The 18,162-nt window shown below is 29.3% G+C and overlaps 4 protein-coding genes across 5 annotated transcripts; 2 read left to right on the top strand and 2 right to left on the bottom strand.

The window, feature by feature from the left end:
- Positions 1–96: 96 nt before the first annotated feature.
- Positions 97–2,909, bottom strand: LOC134835001 (coiled-coil and C2 domain-containing protein 1-like). Of its 2 annotated transcripts, none has more exons than XM_063849845.1 (5): positions 2,759–2,909; positions 846–2,702; positions 631–782; positions 484–574; positions 97–407 (listed from the first exon to the last, which is right to left on the bottom strand). In XM_063849845.1, exons 1-5 carry the CDS (start codon positions 2,813–2,815, stop codon positions 288–290), a joined length of 2,277 nt encoding a protein of 758 aa, XP_063705915.1. In that variant the 5' UTR covers positions 2,816–2,909; the 3' UTR covers positions 97–287. The 2 variants fall into 2 exon arrangements, with proteins under 2 accessions (XP_063705915.1, XP_063705916.1); XM_063849846.1 differs by having other exon boundaries at positions 98–407; positions 846–2,698; positions 2,759–2,851.
- A 242-nt stretch (positions 2,910–3,151) lies between these two features.
- On the top strand, positions 3,152–6,214 carry LOC134836136 (EH domain-containing protein 3). Its single transcript, XM_063851365.1, has 5 exons — positions 3,152–3,600; positions 3,657–3,811; positions 3,869–4,682; positions 5,470–5,643; positions 5,707–6,214. Exons 1-5 carry the CDS (start codon positions 3,345–3,347, stop codon positions 5,904–5,906), a joined length of 1,599 nt encoding a protein of 532 aa, XP_063707435.1. The 5' UTR covers positions 3,152–3,344; the 3' UTR covers positions 5,907–6,214.
- A 14-nt stretch (positions 6,215–6,228) lies between these two features.
- Positions 6,229–9,077, bottom strand: LOC134836139 (cyclin-dependent kinase 20). Its single transcript, XM_063851371.1, has 6 exons — positions 8,877–9,077; positions 8,454–8,642; positions 8,154–8,396; positions 7,769–7,875; positions 6,401–6,524; positions 6,229–6,337 (listed from the first exon to the last, which is right to left on the bottom strand). Exons 1-6 carry the CDS (start codon positions 9,075–9,077, stop codon positions 6,311–6,313), a joined length of 891 nt encoding a protein of 296 aa, XP_063707441.1. The 3' UTR covers positions 6,229–6,310.
- Positions 9,078–9,692: 615 nt separating this feature from the next.
- On the top strand, positions 9,693–17,861 carry LOC134836138 (gamma-aminobutyric acid type B receptor subunit 2). The gene is made up of 16 exons (XM_063851370.1): positions 9,693–10,010; positions 10,189–10,242; positions 11,380–11,455; positions 11,513–11,695; positions 11,752–12,337; positions 12,398–12,575; positions 12,645–12,863; positions 14,003–14,143; positions 14,213–14,367; positions 14,508–14,871; positions 14,923–15,258; positions 15,389–15,704; positions 15,764–15,860; positions 16,598–16,922; positions 16,978–17,122; positions 17,245–17,861. Exons 4-16 carry the CDS (start codon positions 11,527–11,529, stop codon positions 17,859–17,861), a joined length of 3,648 nt encoding a protein of 1,215 aa, XP_063707440.1. The 5' UTR covers positions 9,693–10,010; positions 10,189–10,242; positions 11,380–11,455; positions 11,513–11,526.
- Positions 17,862–18,162: the final 301 nt, after the last annotated feature.

The raw sequence follows: 18,162 nt of genomic DNA, 5'->3' as shown, positions 1-18,162 counted from the left end.
ATTTAAGTATTTATTTGTCAGTTTTGATATTTATTTTTAAAATAAATATTTATTTGAATAAATTTTTAGGTCTTTAATTTAATTATTTTACTTTTTTATGATTAATATGTAAATATGTTATTAAAATAATTTTATTATGCAATTTTTCCACGTTTTGAACAATGAATGATGATTTATTTAAATTTTAACTATCCAAAATAGAAATTTTTAATTTTTATCGTGAAGTTTTATTTATTGAGACATGTTAACTACATATTACACTCTTAATAGGTAAATATTTCAATAATTCAGTAATCAATCACTACCCACTTTTCGTTTATCTGCTCAACTTGTTTTGTGAGTATGGGATTTCTTATACGAACCTTCACTTCTAATTTTCCACCAGTTTGCCGACGGCCATCCATAATCTAAAGTTTAAAAAAGATATGTGAAGTGAATATTTAGGTTTTTTTTTTCAAATACAAAATAATTTTTTTTTTGTACCGAAAATGAGTCGTGAATTTCGCATGTTGTCTCCAAAGGCTGTACTTTTAAATTTACCGTACCAATAAGTGTATCAGAACGGAGAAACCCTCTAATAAAAAAAGGTCTTTAATTTACAGCACTTTTCTACTTCATTTAAGTTCTTACCCTTTAGAATAAATTTCGAATTTTATACTGTGACGCTTGAAAATACGTGTACAAGACTTGGAATTTCTTTGTAATTCAATATAAAATTTCTGATTATATTCTGGATTGTCTGTATCTCGGATAACAGCAGTCTTTGACTTAAAAGGGTCGTCCTTAAAATAATTAATTCGACCATGTAAAAAGAACATTTTTATCAAGATTCAAATTGAACTTACTTGGGGCCATGGGAATTCGATTTTAACATAAGTATCAATATCTTTTGGATTAGACACACTGTAGTTTATCCCTCGAAGTACATGAATTTCCATTTGATTATCACTTACATCTGTATTGCATTTGACAATATTAAAACTTTTCTTCTCATAATGAAATTTAGGCAAAGTAAAATTATTTTTATGTGCTAACCGTATAAAATCAAGATCCTTTTGAATTGCTAATGCAAGATTTTCAAAACGATTTGTTCCTGATACGTCTCCCATTGCCTTATGATGATCACGTGTGTTTTTGCACATCATCAATTGTCTACATAGTTGTTCCTCCAATCGAAGTCTTATATCCCCTAAGTCACTTTCGTTATTATCTTCTACATTGACTATTGCAAATCCATGTTCCAGAGGAATTCTCTTTTTAGGAGGTATTGGAATCGTTGCTATATCAATTGGAATACCTCCTCTTGCTGTTTCTAACAATTTAGCTAATCCTTTATATACCCTGAGATATTCCTTAGCTTGCTCCATTTCATTAGTGTTTTTAGCCTCAATAGCCGCTGCTTTAAATTCTCTTTGACGCTCTAGTATTAATTCAATATGCTTATTCATCAAAGAAGTATTCTTACTACTTTTATTTTCATCAAATTGGTTTTTCGCCAAAGAGACTGATTCTGATTTATCAACATTTTCATTGTTACTATTGATGACAACAGGATTTTGTGGTGTACTCGTTGTGTTCGTTATCAAGATTGGAGCAAACCCTGGCGGAGTAGGTAAATCCTCTACTGAAAATGGTTTGCCAAGTTTATGAAGTTTTATTGCATCTTGATACTGTTTACAAATGCGATTCATTCTCCGAGCTTTACTTGAATTTTCTTCCTTTTTCGCTGCGTCTTCTTGCTCTTCATATTTTTTTAAACGCTGATATAACGCTTCTAAAATGCTAGTAGGTTTAAATTCTGACCCTTTTTCTTTGTGTACGTTACAATCTTTCTCACGTTCATGAATTTCTTTTGGAGGTATTTCAACACTTGTTTCAACTTTTTCTATTTCAGGCATATTACTCAAATCAACTTCTAGACCGTTTTTTATTGCTTCCATAACCTTTTCAAATTGTTTTACTATTTTAATATATTTAAGAGCAGTTTCATTATCACCAGCTTTTTTCTTTAAAAGAGCAGCCGTTTGAAACTGACTTTTACGTGCTTTTAATGTCAATAAACGAGGATCATCCACATTACCAACAGTTTTAGTAGAAGGCAAATTTGGTGTGTTGTCCCTCGGATTTTCATCAACTACTAATTCAGAACTTATGGGTTTAACTGAAACTTCTGGCGGAATATTAGAAGGATCTATTGATCTCCCATTTTCAGCTTGTTTTACGAGGTCTTTTAAAGTTTTTAATCCTCTACTCATCCTTCTAGCTCTGGCAGCATCCGCGTTTTCTTTTGCAGTTTTTTCGGCCATAGCATACATATCCATTCTTGCTTTGAGTATATCTAGAGTACTAGTTGATGTCGAAGGTACTGATATTGCCACTTTTTCTTTTTTTTCTTTGTCTGATTGATCAACCTCTTCTGGAGTTTGTCCAGCAATTTCTGACAATTCCTCCAGCAAGTCAGGATCATCGACTTCTCCATCATCTTCTTCGTCATCTGAAGGAATGTCTCGCAAACTCTCAGCTACTAAAGCATCTAATTGGGAAGCACAAACCATTTTGGGTTTTTGCTTTCTTTTTGGACGAGATGGACCTGATGAAATGATTTCTGCTAGTTCTGCTTCAAGATCACTGTTTGACCCATCAGAGACATATTCATTTTCATCGATGTTTATATCAGCCGAAGTCAACCCAAACATTCCTAACTATTAAGAAATGAGTCATTATAAAAAAAAACTAATTTTGATTATGATTAATTTACCTCGTTTTTCTTGTCAAGCTGCTGTTGCGACGACGGCTTTATTTTGCTTTTGAACATTGCTTGAATCAAATTTTTAGTTGCTTTAAGAAATATCTAAACAAAAAAAAATCTTAGCACATTTAAAAACATAGGTGCATATAAACCTATTGTATGAACGTCAAAAACCTGATAAGTATAAAAGAAACTTGTCTATCTGTCAAACAAGATAGCATTAAAAATTGACTTGTTAACGAAAAAATTTGATAAAACATATAGCAAAATTTATTCATATAGTTGTTTATTTATATAAATAAGGCCGCTCCACATAATTGGTAAAAATTAAAGAGTTTTATTTAAATAAGTAAATATTTATTTATTTATTTAAAATAAAACTCACTCTAAGGGAACATCATCGCATTATACTTTGCAACTGGGGTTTTTTCGAACAGAGGTTTTTATTCGAAGAAAACTTTTGTGAATCATCCGAAATCGCCCTTCAAGGAGATTGTGGAAAAGATTATAAAAAAAAATAATTTTAAAAAAATTGGAATACTTTTAAATTTCCGTTAAGCTTTTAAGGTGCATTTTGATTGAAAACTAACTAAAAATGTTTAGTTGGCTTAGCCGAAAAGAGCAGGAAGTAGACGTGGTTGAAAATGTAATCGGAGAATTGAAAAAAATATATCGGCAAAAACTTTTGCCATTAGAGGATTTTTATCAGTTTCATAACTTTCATTCACCAAAACTGGAAGACCCAGACTTTGATGCAAAACCTATGATTCTGCTAGTTGGACAGTATTCTACTGGAAAGACTACCTTTATCCGCTATTTGTTGGAACGGGATTTTCCCGGTATTCGAATAGGTAATACAATGTTCTGTTGAAAGAGAAGTTGTAACTTGATAGGATTATATTGATAGGCCCGGAACCCACAACGGACCGCTTTATAGCAGTAATGCACGACGAGAAAGAAGGTGTCATTCCTGGAAATGCTCTTGTTGTAGATCCAAAAAAACAATTTCGACCTCTAGGAAAATATGGCAATGCTTTTTTAAATAGATTACAATGTTCAACTGTAAGATATTAATATGATGTTTCTTTTTTGTATATAACTTCACCTTTATCTTTGTAGGTCAATTCTCCCGTGTTGCAAGCAATTTCGATTGTCGACACACCGGGAATTTTGTCTGGAGAAAAACAACGTGTTGATCGTGGATATGATTTCACCGGTGTATTAGAATGGTTTGCAGAACGTGTTGATAGAATTATATTATTGTTTGACGCCCATAAGTTGGATATTTCTGATGAATTTAGACGTTCAATTGAAGCATTACGAGGACACGACGATAAAATCCGTATTGTTTTAAACAAAGCAGATATGGTGGATCATCAACAGCTTATGAGAGTTTATGGCGCACTCATGTGGTCTCTTGGAAAGGTTTTACAAACGCCTGAAGTAGCACGAGTTTACATTGGATCATTCTGGGATCAACCATTACGTTATGATGTAAATAGACGATTGTTTGAAGATGAAGAACAAGACTTGTTTCGTGATTTGCAATCATTACCGAGAAACGCGGCATTACGAAAACTAAATGATTTGATAAAACGTGCTCGTTTAGCAAAAGTACATGCATATATCATATCTGAGCTGAAGAAAGATATGCCTTCAATGTTTGGTAAAGACGGTAAAAAAAAGGAGCTCATTAAAAACTTAGGGCAAGTTTACGACCGTATTCAAAAAGAACATCAGATAAGTCCTGGTGACTTTCCAGACATAAAAAAAATGCAAGAATCATTACAAAATTTTGATTTTACTAAGTTCCACAGCTTGAAGCTGCCATTACTGGAAGTAGTAGACAAAATGCTTGAAAATGATATTGCTAAATTAATGCAAATGATACCTCAAGAAGAACAACAACTTGTTTCGGAGTCACTAATTAAAGGTAAGGGTTTTTATATTTTTCATTTTTTAAAGACGGAAAAATAATCGTTCAAAAAATGAAATAAAGACTCTATTGACTTTATTGAAATAGATTTCATCAGAAACATTTTAAATCAAATATTATTTTCGTTAATGATCATAACCATTAAGTTTCTAATCATATATAATCGTTATCATTTCGAAATATGTATTAAGATAAAAATATATGTATGTTGATCATTAATATAAACAAAAAGATAGATATGTGGATTCAGTAACATGATATTAAATACTATGACATATCTTTCTGAAAAAATATAGATTTAAAAAAAAGATCGGAAATGTGATAGTGCATTAAGTTAATCAGTTGATTCAGTAATTCGTTCCTTATTTTTTCTTTATGGCAAAAAAAAACTTTAAACCAAAATTATCATATCCGTGAATTGAAGCTCATAACAAATTCATTTTGTTTTAACTATTCATGTGAAGTGAATACCTAAATATTTGATTTATTTTTTAATTAACACAATGGTACTGAAACGATTTGAAATGTGCGAAAAATAGATCAGAAAATACGGGCATTTCAAATAACTTTTTTTATTTCAGCAATGTGATAGTTTTTATTTTGAAAACAACAAACATTAGGAAATAGAAAATATGAAATCAAGTCAATTAATTATGAAGAAGCAAGAATATTTTTACCGATTATTCTATTACATATTTCCATTCTAAAGCTCAAATGTATTGGCTTATAAAATTTCACTGTTCTTATATCACAAATACTTCTTTGTTTATTTATTATTTTTCAGGTGGAGCTTTTGATGGAGTTATAGATGACACTGAATCGCCCTTTGGATATAAAAAAGGTGAAGGCATTGACGCAGGATCCGGTGAAGTAGACTGGATTTGCAACCGCGATCGAGAGCGCACTGACAAAATATTTGATACTCTTAATCCAGTAGATGGTAAAATTAGTGGAGCTGGTAAGTTTTACCATAAATATAAGTATATATTTTGATGATAATCAAATAAAAAAATCATTTTAGCTGCTAAATCCGAGCTTATCAAATCCAAATTGCCGAATAACGTTTTGAGTAAGATTTGGAAATTAGCTGACGTTGATCAAGATGGTTTTTTGGATCAAGAAGAGTTTGCACTAGCAATGCACTTGATAAAAGTAAAAGTTGAGGGTAATGAGCTGCCAAATATATTACCTGATCATTTGATTCCACCTTCAAAACGATAAAAGAGCTTTTCGTGTTCAATGTGGACAACATAAAATTTGAAAAACTAATATTATGTTACATCTATATTTTAAAATAATTTCAATTACTGTTTTGGCTGTAATTCCAAAACAGTCAAAATAAATTCAAATCACAAAATATTACTTATCTAAATAATCCTTCAATTGCATTGTAAGCATTCATAAACTTCCAAATTACATTCAAAGTTACGTTACAAAGTGCCTATGACCAAATAACACATTTGCATCAATAGAATAAACAAAAATAAATGGACTCTAAAATTTTTGGCAAATAAACATACAAAATTTATTATTTTTATTTTACTTTATTTTTTTTTTTTTTTTGATAATTATAAGTAGGTATAAATTTTATTAATAATCTTTTTAATTTAAACGTCTTTAAAATTTTAAGTAAAATAGTGATGACTAATTGCCTTAAATAATAAAAAATCAATGAAATAAGAGATATATGTTTAATACCACATTTATAGCCATACCTCATTTGCAGTCAAACGTTTCTTAGGATTGTACTGTATCAGGGCATCAACTAGTTCAATTTCTTCTCGCATTGTTGGGGTAGGAAACATATTTTCCCAAGGCTCTCCTTTTGAATATGGAAAACTAAAATTTCGAAATTGTATTGTGTTTTATTAAATATAATTAGGGCAAAGGAACTTTTACAAAGATTGATTGAGAAACAAAAAAAAATGAATTTTGATTTTGGTCACGTGAATTTTTTTTCATCTAAATGTCATTAAAGAATATGTATTAAAGCATAATTATTATTCTGTTTATTTTTAAATTAAATTTTAATACACTAAGGCGAATAAATTTAATATAATAATGTTTTCTTTATTGAGCTAATTTTTTCATACAACATTGTCTGATAGTCGCATTGACATGTAGAGATATAACCCGGGGGTTTTTCAACTACTTTAGTTATGTAATTTTAACAATCTTTGTGAGAACTATTTTCTAGGAAAATTTGAATAAATTTAATATATGGAGCATTCTAAAAAATACCAAAGTCCCGGATTTTAAATTTACTTATAAAAGTCCAGATCTGATTGTTTTATCTTAATTTCCATCCAACAATTATAAACTTTTGCTTTGACGATATTTATTTTTGCCTTATTTTTAAAATTTTTATCAATGGTTCAAAATTTTTTAAAAAACAAAAATATCACATTTTTAGCCTTTATGACCAAACAGTTTGTTTCCAAACACATGTCCCATGGTAAAATTTGATGTACTCGAGACGACAAACCATCCTGGCGAACGAAAATTTCGAAATAATAAACTTGAAATTTTGACCTTTTTCTCGCTACCCGGATTTTTTCCATATATGTATTGCGATAAAAATTTCTTAAAACTATCGTAAAATTCACCAAACCAAAAGTTTCTTCTTTTTTGATGGACGTCACGATAAATTTTTCAGTTCTGTTACTGTTTTGTGAAAAAATCAGGAACAATCAAAATCGTAATTTTGGTATTTTTTAAAATGGAATGCACCATATTCATTTTTTGTCGCCCCCCTACGATTTTGTTGAAAAAATTCGGGGGAAAAAAACAAAAATTAAATATAAGATGGAAGTATTTTTGACATTTTTAGGGATTTTTTAATTGAAAAATTAATGTTTACGATAAATGCATACGAAAAACAAAAGAAAATCGCTTTAATAAGACGTTCCCTATTGGAATGTAGAAGAAAATTTTTCTAAGGTCACGTGCCCAAAATATATATATTTTACTTTAAATTTTACCGTTGGAGATATTGTTTGATTTTTCTTCACTTTTTTGTTCAATACTATCCAAAATTAAATAAATGTTAAAAATCATATAATTTAAAAACACTATAAAAATACCTTATTTTATGGTAGTCTGGTAATTTTTGTATTTCTGGCCAATTTCGTAAACTAGGAGTACCCAAAGAGCGTATCACAAGGGCCAACTGTTCAATGTCTGTTGAACCCTACAAAGAAAATTAGTGTCAATTTTAAAAATTCAATTTTTTATTTTTTGGTAGTCTCCAAAATTAGATATTTAGATAAATAGTCAAAAATTCATTGTAAAAAAAGGTTTCATTCAATTTCGAAAGTAAAATGGTTTACCGTCTGATTTCTAAATGATATTAGAAATTTAAATTTTATTTTCAAAAAAAAATTGGTATTTAATCTTGTTGTTTATATTTATTTTTATGAAAAAAGACATAATGTGTAATAAGTAAGAGACATGTGAGTAAAAACTTACTGCAAACAGAGGAGTACCCCCACGTAGCATTTCAGCAAATACACAACCAACTGCCCAAATATCGACCATTGGACTATATCGTTGTGAACCATATAAAATTTCTGGTGCTCGGTAGTATCTAGATGCAACCTGTGCTGTATATGGACGATTTTCCAATTCTGAAAAATACACCCTTGATAAACCAAAATCTCCCAATTTTAAAATCCCATGACTATCGATAAGAAGATTACTTGGTTTTATATCCTAAAAATACGCGTGAAATAAAACAAAATTAAAATTATTAGTAATAATAGGTATTACCCGGTGCATAATATTATTTTCATGTAAATAATTTAGTCCCTTTAATAACATATGTGTGTATTTTTTTATATCATGTCGGCAAAGGGGATTGTAATGATCTCTTAATTTTGAATGCAATGTGTAAGGCATGTATTCCAATACTAATGATGGTCCAGATATGTCATAAAATATTTCAATGAGCTTCAAAATCTGTAAAACATAGAAAGTATAGTATGTACTTTAAGAAAATCGTTTTTGATTTTTGTATTGGCTCTACTGTAACATTTATATAAATATCTTATGAAATGATTATTATTACTTATCTACACTATTTCTCGTTTTGTTTGTAATATTATTATTTTAGAATTTTGACGTGAATAGTATAATTAAATATCTTTTTAATAATAGCACAATATCTGGTGTTTTTTCTTTCTAAATACTAACGTATTTACAGTCGCATTTTTTTAGAGACATGATTTCTCTTAAAGTGCTAAGTTGAACTCCGCCAAATTTATTTTTAAGTATTAACTTTTTGATGGCCACTAATTGATTAGTTTCCTTATTTTTTGCTTTCAACACAATTCCGTGTACACCCTCCCCAATTTGTGATAAAATTTTATACTTTGAAGGAGCATAGTTTTCCATTTTTTTTTTCGTTTATGAAGGTTGAATATAAATAATTGATGATGTTTTATATTTGCAAATATATATTAGATCAATAGATTATCTTAATATAGAATTTATTTATTAAGGGAAAATATTTAATTAAATTTTTTTTGAAAAGATTGTTTATCGAAAAGGTTGCTATGGAGACACAAGTTATATTATTCGAGAGCGGTTTTAGTTGGCATCATGTTTACAGCATGTTAAAAAACCAAGTATGCAAAAATAAAGCTTTTTAAGTTAAGCAGAACACGTTGCGCATGTTAATAATTTTCGGATTAAGCAAATTTTTTAAGGATTTTCGCTTGAGAATCGCATTTCGTGTGCATTTTGAAAAGATATTGTAAAATAAATTGGTTGAAAAAATTTAAGGAATTAAGCATTTGGAAAAAAATAAAGCAGATCTAATATAATTGTTTATTATCATGCAGGGAGTACGTAATACGCATGCTTGTCTACATTCATATTATTATATATCCCTTTCCTTGGTAATAAAAGAAACATATCCTATAGCTAAAGGCACTAATTCGGGCTTTTATTGTTCAATATTTGTATTAGAAGGAGCTCATATCTTTTTGACAGACACTAATACAGAAACATTTGTTAAATTTTAAGCTTTAGCCATTTCAGCAAACGAAAATCCTAGCTAGTTTAACCTGAAACCGAAATTGTGCTTTTCTTATACATGGAAATCTAAAAACTCTCTGTTGTAAAAATGGAAAAATGTGTTTTTTTCTAAATTTATTACAAATAATTGACGAATAAAAAAAACGATTATAGTTGTTGTACAATGGATAACTTTTTTAAACTTGATTATACTAAGAAGCAACAAAATTAAAATTATAATTTACATAAAATAAGCAACTCAGTGTTTGCTAAAGTTAAATCTTCTATTGTAACCTTCAAAACATTCAGGTGAATTTGAAATAAAAAATTATAATAAACTAGTAAATATACTAGTTTAAAATGTGAACAATTGATAAAAAAATAGACTTCATTCGTAATTTTTATGAACTCAAAATTTAATTCAATGATTGTTTCGATAGTAAAATTTAAAATCATTTTATAATATATTGATATTTTTAAATTTTAGAAAAAACTACAATACAAATTACGATTAATTCTGATATCTGAAGTTACTAATAAGGTATGTCTTTGGATTCTTAGTAAAACATACATTTAGATTAAATATAATAAGTCTTACTAATAACCGTAGTTTGGTATAAAAAATCAGTATCACCTATTTTCTTTTAAGTGAGAAAAGTTTAAGATTTCTTGACTGTGATTTTATAAGTTACGAGAGGTGAAAAAAGCTTTTACGTTTGTCCATTTCCACAACTAAAATGTCTCAAAACCGAAACAAAGTAATAAAAATACATAATTGCGCTTTTTCCTAAAGGTCTATTTTGAACTGAATAGTATTATATATGGGTCATTTCACGAGGAATCACGGAAAATCACAACTTCGCCAAATCAAAAATCTAAGAAACTTTCCATCTAGAGCATGAAAAAATAAGAAACTTTTGTTCTAACGAAATTTTCTGGCAGTGGATTTTCCGAGTTTTTCTTTAAAAACCGATTTTACTGTAGAGTAAAATGTATAAAAATCGACATATTTTTAGGTTTTCTGATGCAACGGTCCGTTTCCGACTATATGTTTCATGGAGAAAAATGATCTACTCGACAAAACAAGCAATTCCAGTGAAAAAAAATTTTTCGAAAAAATTTGACCTGAACCTATGAAAATTGTCGGATTTTCACGTGAGAAAAACGTCAAAATTTGAATGTCAATTTTTTAAAAAATTTTTTCACTAGAATTGTTTGTTGTTTCGAGTACATCATTTTTCTCCATGAAACATATGACCGCAAATGAACCGTTGCATCAGGAAACCCAAAAATGTGAATTTTGAACCCCTTTTTGCCAATTCCGTTTCTGAAGAAAAACTGGGAAAATTAACCGCCAGAGAGTTTCGCTAGAACAAAAGTTTCTTATTTTTTCATGCTCTAGATGGAAAGTTTCTTAGATTTTTGATTTGGCGAAGTTGTGATTTTCCGTGATTCCTCGTGAAATAAACCATATACATTTTTAAATTATCTATTTCGAAAATTTAATTTTTATTTTTGAAAACTACATACGCGGGAACGCTTAATTTACATAATAAAAAATTTCCATTAAAGAACACACCTTAATAATTTATCAATGTTACTTATTTAGCTTATTTTTAAATTTCTTCCTTTCATTTTAACGAAACATATAAATGGAACCTGTTAATGTGTTCTGTAGATCAAACTAGATTAAAAATTATAAGAGAAAATATTTTGTTATTGAGCATTGTGTATTTGTTATTATAAACGGAACAGTACGTATATATGTATTTACCGACTATACTATTACTCAAAATATTTATTTTTTTTAGATAAAATAATGAAAATGAAAAACGAATTTTGTTTGTGGAACTTTTCTCTATACTTAGTATTGTTAATTTACACATTGGTAAATTCTGTTGTTGAGGTAAACAGTCAACGAAGCAGCAAAAAATTAGATGTATATATCGCCGGATTCTTTCCATATAGAGAAGGTGTGGAAAAATCAGAAACAGGTACACAAATTCATTAGTTAAAAATTAAAAATAAGTTAATTTATTTTAAATTGTAGGACGTGGGGTGATGCCAAGTGTAAAAATTGCTTTAGATCATGTAAATGAGCACTCGACTGTGCTACGAAATTTTCGGTTACATATGTGGTGGAACGATACGGAATGTAAAGCAGCAGTTGGAATAAAATCGTTTTTCGATATGATGCACTCTGGACCCCATAAACTAATGTTGTTCGGTGCCGCTTGTACTCATGTTACAGATCCCATAGCGAAAGCTAGCAAACATTGGCATCTCACTCAACTTTCGTACGCAGATACACATCCCATGTTTACTAAAGATGCTTTTCCAAACTTTTTTCGAGTGGTTCCATCTGAAAATGCATTTAATGCGCCCCGGTTAGCATTTTTGCGAGAATTTAATTGGACACGAGTAGGTACAATATATCAAAATGAACCAAGATATTCTCTTCCTCATAACCAGATGGTGGCAGATCTAGATAATATGGGTTGCGATATTGTTGAAACGACTAGTTTTGTTAATGATGTCGTAGAATCACTACAAAAGTTGCGAGACAAAGATGTGCGAATCATTTTGGGAAACTTTAATGAAACATATGCTCGAAAGGTTTTTTGTGAGGCATATAGGTTAGTATATTTTGATACATAAATTTTCATATGACCCAACTAATAATACATGTCATATAGACAAGATATATTTGGACGTACCTATGTGTGGTTAATTATGGGTTCTTATTCTCAACTATGGTGGAACCATACAGATTTAGAATGCACTGTTGAACAAATTGAAGTTGCACTGGAGTCAGTAATAATAGCAGAGTTGTTGCCCTTATCAACAAGTGGAGACATAACTGTATCAGGAATTGTAAATATTATACTAAATTAAATAGTACCAAGGTCTTTAATTTTCAAACGAATGAACTTATTTATTCAGACTGCAGCTGAATATATGAAAGAATACAACAGCCGTCGTGGAAATGAATATTCAATATTTCATGGTTATACGTATGATGGAATTTGGGCTGTAGCCATGGCTATTCAGTATGTTTCACAACGAAGAGAAGGTCTTGTGCAAAAGTTTCAATATCGTATGAAAGAATGGGAAAACATTTTTTTGGAAGCATTACAGAACACCAGCTTTGAAGGTGTTACAGTAAGTGAATATTAAATAACTTGAATATTGAATAACAAAATATATTAAAAAATTGTGAAATATTTGCTAAATAAGGTAACTAAATTTAATATTTTCACTTTTTATTGAATTAGAATTTTTTCTTTTTATGAGAAAGACATTTATAATTATAATAATTTTTTTTTTTCTCCGAAAGTTTTTCAAATGTAGGTATATGAAATTAAAATTTTTATGCGCCAGTATTTATACTTTTACGCATCAACTTATGATTTCCCATCCTATTTGAAGCTCACTTCTTGATTTTAGAAAAAAAAATTAAAATAATGGAACGAGCACATTAGCTGCATTTTAGAAAACTCATCGCTTCCATTATGTTTTTTTCTGTAATATTTTTTTCCATCATAAATGTGATTTTTTTGATGAATATTTTACATTTTATGATGTTTGAGTACAATTTAACAAATTTTAATTTAAACGCATTCGATGAAAAAAAAAACTGCAGAAAAAAATCATGATGGAAGCGATGAGCATTCTTGAATGCACCCATTCAGGGTGTTCCAAAAACATTTCTGTTTCGCGTTACAATTTTGAAATTAAAATCATGGAAGATGGGGGGATATAGAAAGTTTATATATATTTTCGTTTTTAGTACTATTTTGTTTGGATAAATTAAAAAAAATCAAGTAATTTAAAGTAATTCAAAATTACTTTCTATGATATCGTATTGAACTCTAGTTTTAGACTTATTTTAAAAGGATCTATAAAAAATAACTTTAATATTTTTGATCGTTATTTTTTTTTTGTGTAAAATTAGTTTATTTTGAAAAATAATAATAATCAATTAAATATTAATTTGGTAAAAATAAGTATAAAATGGAAACATTTTTAACATTTGTTGAACAAAATATCATAAACAATAACAACTCAAAAAAAAAATCATACAAAAAAACAAAGTAAGTTTGCATTGATAAGACATTTTTGATTTTTTTTTTGACCAAAATTAAAATTTTTCAAAAAAATAAATTTTTAAAATATTTTTTTAAATGCAATGATTCTTCGTGTAACAACTAAATACGTTAAAAAGTGAAAATTAAAAATTATAAAAAGTGAAATTATAAGATTTAGGTATTGAGCAAATTGAAGAACCTCAATTTTGATAGGGTCCTGTTCGTTTTTATAACAATGAACGAAAAGCTAGTTTTGAACTAAAACAATTTCAACATGGTGATTGGGTCAAAGTTGGTGAATATAACTCTTTACATAATCATTTAGACCTATCTTTAGGTTTGCCCGTAAAGTGGGTAAGTATCTAAAACTGTATGTGAAACTTAATATTGTAATTTAAATTACAATTTTTTTTTACATTGAAGGTGGGTCGATATCCTCCAAAAGATCGGACACTTCGAATTATTGAGCATGGACAAGTAAATTTAACCATCTATGCTATACTTGTAGCATGTTCTGTCATTGGTATATTGATAGCAACTGTATTTCTAGGAGTTAATATTAGATATCGAAATCAAAGGTGAAAAAAATAATGTTTTGTTTTATTAAAAATCATCTTCATTAACAACATACTTTTATCTAAATCTTCTCATTCGAAAATTGATTATAAAAACATATATTTTTTACCTTTAAAATTTATATACCATTTATTTATTTAAGATACATTAAAATGTCAAGCCCACATCTAAACAATTTGATCATCATTGGATGTATGCTTACTTATCTAAGCGTTATATTTTTGGGTTTGGATAGTGGTCTAAGTAGTGTTGAGGCCTTTCCATATATATGTACCACGCGTGCATGGTTACTAATGGCTGGATTTAGCTTAGCATTTGGAGCAATGTTTTCAAAAACATGGCGTGTACACTCCATATTCACAGACGTGAAGCTGAACAAAAAAGTTATTAAAGATTACCAATTATTTATGGTTGTTGGTGTTTTACTAGCTATTGATTTGGCAATTATGTTAACATGGCAAATTGCTGATCCATTTTACAGAGACACAAAACAAATGGAGCCATATGTAAGTAAAAACATAATAAAGCAATCAAAAACTGAATTTATATTTTTTTAGTCGCATCCAGCCTTAGAAGATGTTTTGATTGTACAGGAGAATGAGTATTGCCAATCGAAGCGAATTACAATCTTTTTCGGTGTAATCTATGCATATAAGGGACTCCTGCTTGTCTTCGGTGCTTTCTTAGCTTGGGAAACAAGAAATGTCTCGATACCAGCTTTAAATGACTCAAAGCATATTGGACTTTCCGTTTATAATGTAACAATGATGTGTATAATGGGTGGTTCTATCGCTCTTATTATATCTGATCGAAAAGATGCTGTTTTTATACTTATTTCTGTGTTTATAATATTTTGTACAACTACAACTTTATGCTTGGTTTTTGTGCCAAAGGTGAATTTCTTTCTATTTTTGTGAGGTTAATTTATATTTATATCAACAATTTTGTAGTGGCCTATATTACATACAAAAAATAATAAATTTAAGAAATGGAAATAAAAAAATATATTAATTGTTCCTCTAGATTGTAGAACTACGAAGAAATCCAACCGGGGCTGTTGATAAAAAAACACGTACGACACTTAGACCGATGTCCAAAAACCGCCGTGATTCATCGGTTTGTGAACTTGAATCACGGATGCGAGACGTGAAATCAAACAATAATAAATTCAAGAAAGCTTTAATGGAAAAAGAAAGAGAGTTACAAGAACTTATAAGAAAACTTGGTCCCGAGGCTCGTAAGTGGATAGATAACAACATGGGGGACACCGAACCGCTACATGACTCTTCCAAACTAAGTGTGCCTGGTGCTTCTAGACATGACTTGTCAAGTGTGGCCGGTAAGTTGTGCAAAACATTATGCATGATTTTTGCTTGAACAGACATTTACATGTTTTAGTTCCAGAAATATCATGTGTTGATACAACTGATATGACATCTGTTGCTAGCAGTAAAGATGATATGGAGCGTTGTGATCAAAAGACTCCCGAACCTAAGTATAAATACTTTTACAGATTTTTCAGTAGAAAAAAAATCTCAATATTTTTTCGTTTATTTTTTTTTCTTTTTGTCCAAATGAAACTCAATAATATAATAAGGTAATAAGGGTGTTCCAAAACCGTTTTCTGTTTCGCGTTACATGTTTGAAAAAAAATCCATTTTACAAAGATTTTCGCTTTTAGTACTATTTAGTATGGAAAAGTAATGAAATTGTTCAAATTTGAATTATTTCCCATAGTATTGTTGTTAAATTAGCGTTTTGACTCATTTTTTCTTTTCCAAAAATTTTTTCTAAAAAAAAAATTTTCATCGTTATTGATCGTTATTTTTTGTAAAAAATTAATTCTTGATTTTTTAATCGAAATGTTCATGAATAAACTCTTAAATAGTGTAAAATGTCAAAATTGTTGAAAAACAGCTAAAATATCGCTAAAAAAGCAAGAAAAACTTTATTTCTTAAGTCAATTAATATGAAAAAGTATTTCAAAATCTACATATAAATATATAATTTCTACCTATCTCCCATGGCAATTTTTCAGAAAAATGATGGGGGAGTAAACGCGAAACAAGATACGTTTTTGGAACACCCTAAAGTCAAATAAAATTAGAATTTCACTATAAAATGTCTGAAATGATTTTATTTTACCTTGCTCTCCGAAACTATTGCAACGACTGAAACATTTGGAGCAACCTTAAATTCTGTTTTTTAAATATATTTATTTATCATCTCTAGAAAAAAACGAGTTACTTTGCCTGGAGATGAAGTATTCCAAGATGATAATTTATCGAAATCTTCAACTCAAATTAACAAAATCGCCTCATCAAAAACTTCAAACATGTTTTGTGAACCACTACCGAAAAATTTTATAACTGAGAAAAACAATGATGTATTATACGCAGTTCCACAGAGAATCGAGCACAAATCTGACTTAAAGGCCGCTTTAGTCGAAAAATATTGTGAACCACAATATCAAAATATTCCAAACGATGTGTTGCTTAAGAGGAAAAACTCTGTAGATGCCAATACGATGACAAATTGGACTTCAAATGGATTACCAGTAAGTTCTTATTATAATTGATTAGATGTTTATAATGATACAATTATTGAAACAGGATATTGACGATAGATCTTCGAGAAACTTGACAAAGTTTAATACTGAAATAAACACAGTAAATAGTACAAGTGAAAGATCATCGATTGCGCATTCAAATAGTGAGCTTAATGTCTGCCCTCATTTCTCAAAAGGAAGTACAAAAAGTAATTTGTAAAATTTAATATATCAAATTTATTACTCATATTTATCCATTTCGAAACGAAATACGGTACAATTGTTAGCCATTTTAATATTATATTGTATTTCTTGTTTTCATCAATCATAGATTTAAGCAACGAACCCTCACGACGAGTCAGTATGCAAGTTGGCTCTGCAGCAAAAGGTAATTTTGTTGTTTCTCAAAGTGATCTTTGGGATACGCACACATTACAACAGGCAAAGCAACGATCTTGTACATCTCCTAGAAAGCAACGAGATTATATTTGTCAAGACCATGTTAGTCCAATTAGTAATACAACAGAAAACCGAGCTTCACCATCATCTCCAGGGTATATGCAACGCAGTGTTTCAGAAAAAAACCGTACGAAACATAGACACAAGCAAAAAATGGCAGTGTGTCAAAGCGAAACTGATAGTGAACGCGAACGAGACGTGACTCCTTGTATACAAAATCGAAAACTAGTTAAATCTCAACACTCGCATCATCACTCGACACCAAATGTAGCACCAGATAAGCATAAAAAAAGACATAAAAAAGATTCTTCATCAAGCATATATGGCGCTTGTTCTGAGACAGAATTACTAGAAGGTGACACAGCAATCTTACCAATTTTTCAAAAACTACTCACAGAAAGAGAAAGTCGATCTTATCGGCAACGAAACATGTTTGGGGCTAGTTGTCCAAATATATCAATTAAATGTGATATTGTTGAATATTTGTAATTTTAAAATGATTTGTTAATGATTTTAAAATGACATTTTGTTTTTATTATAAATAAATTTGATATTCACCTGCTTATTTTTTCATTTTTATAAATAAATCTTTTTTGTTAAAATCTTGTTTTCAATGAAAAATTTTAATGAAACTAAAATAAATAGCTTTATGTATTAAATAATATATTCATAGGTGTGAATACACTCAAAAGACTCCAACGAAAATGTTAGCTCAATATTTAATAAAAAAAAAAATAAAATCATACTCAAACGGCGCCTTCATGTTTATTAAAATAAATTAGTTTTACCA

This window comes from Culicoides brevitarsis, chromosome 3, assembly GCF_036172545.1.
Source record: "Culicoides brevitarsis isolate CSIRO-B50_1 chromosome 3, AGI_CSIRO_Cbre_v1, whole genome shotgun sequence".
Taxonomy (NCBI): domain Eukaryota; kingdom Metazoa; phylum Arthropoda; class Insecta; order Diptera; family Ceratopogonidae; genus Culicoides; species Culicoides brevitarsis.
This window is presented reverse-complemented; position numbering and strand designations above follow the sequence as displayed.

What these genes read in the sequence shown, in the direction of transcription:
- LOC134835001 (XM_063849845.1), bottom strand. Translation starts at nt 2,815, where the DNA reads ATGTTCAAAAGCAAAATAAAGCCGTCGTCGCAACAGCAGCTTGACAAG. An exon ending in AGCTTGACAAGAAAAACGAG is followed by an intron (nt 2,703 to 2,758) that starts GTAAATTAATCA and finishes ATTTCTTAATAG; the next exon opens with TTAGGAATGTTTGGGTTGAC. An exon ending in TCGAATTCCCATGGCCCCAA is followed by an intron (nt 783 to 845) that starts GTAAGTTCAATT and finishes AATTATTTTAAG; the next exon opens with GACGACCCTTTTAAGTCAAA.
- LOC134836136 (XM_063851365.1), top strand. Translation starts at nt 3,345, where the DNA reads ATGTTTAGTTGGCTTAGCCGAAAAGAGCAGGAAGTAGACGTGGTTGAA. An exon ending in TTTTCCCGGTATTCGAATAG is followed by an intron (nt 3,601 to 3,656) that starts GTAATACAATGT and finishes TTATATTGATAG; the next exon opens with GCCCGGAACCCACAACGGAC. An exon ending in TGGTAAAATTAGTGGAGCTG is followed by an intron (nt 5,644 to 5,706) that starts GTAAGTTTTACC and finishes AAATCATTTTAG; the next exon opens with CTGCTAAATCCGAGCTTATC.
- LOC134836139 (XM_063851371.1), bottom strand. Translation starts at nt 9,077, where the DNA reads ATGGAAAACTATGCTCCTTCAAAGTATAAAATTTTATCACAAATTGGG. An exon ending in AAAATAATATTATGCACCGG is followed by an intron (nt 8,397 to 8,453) that starts GTAATACCTATT and finishes GCGTATTTTTAG; the next exon opens with GATATAAAACCAAGTAATCT. An exon ending in AACGTTTGACTGCAAATGAG is followed by an intron (nt 6,338 to 6,400) that starts GTATGGCTATAA and finishes TTATTATTTAAG; the next exon opens with GCAATTAGTCATCACTATTT.
- LOC134836138 (XM_063851370.1), top strand. Translation starts at nt 11,527, where the DNA reads ATGAAAAACGAATTTTGTTTGTGGAACTTTTCTCTATACTTAGTATTG. An exon ending in ACATAACTGTATCAGGAATT is followed by an intron (nt 12,576 to 12,644) that starts GTAAATATTATA and finishes TTATTTATTCAG; the next exon opens with ACTGCAGCTGAATATATGAA. An exon ending in TGACTTGTCAAGTGTGGCCG is followed by an intron (nt 15,705 to 15,763) that starts GTAAGTTGTGCA and finishes TACATGTTTTAG; the next exon opens with TTCCAGAAATATCATGTGTT.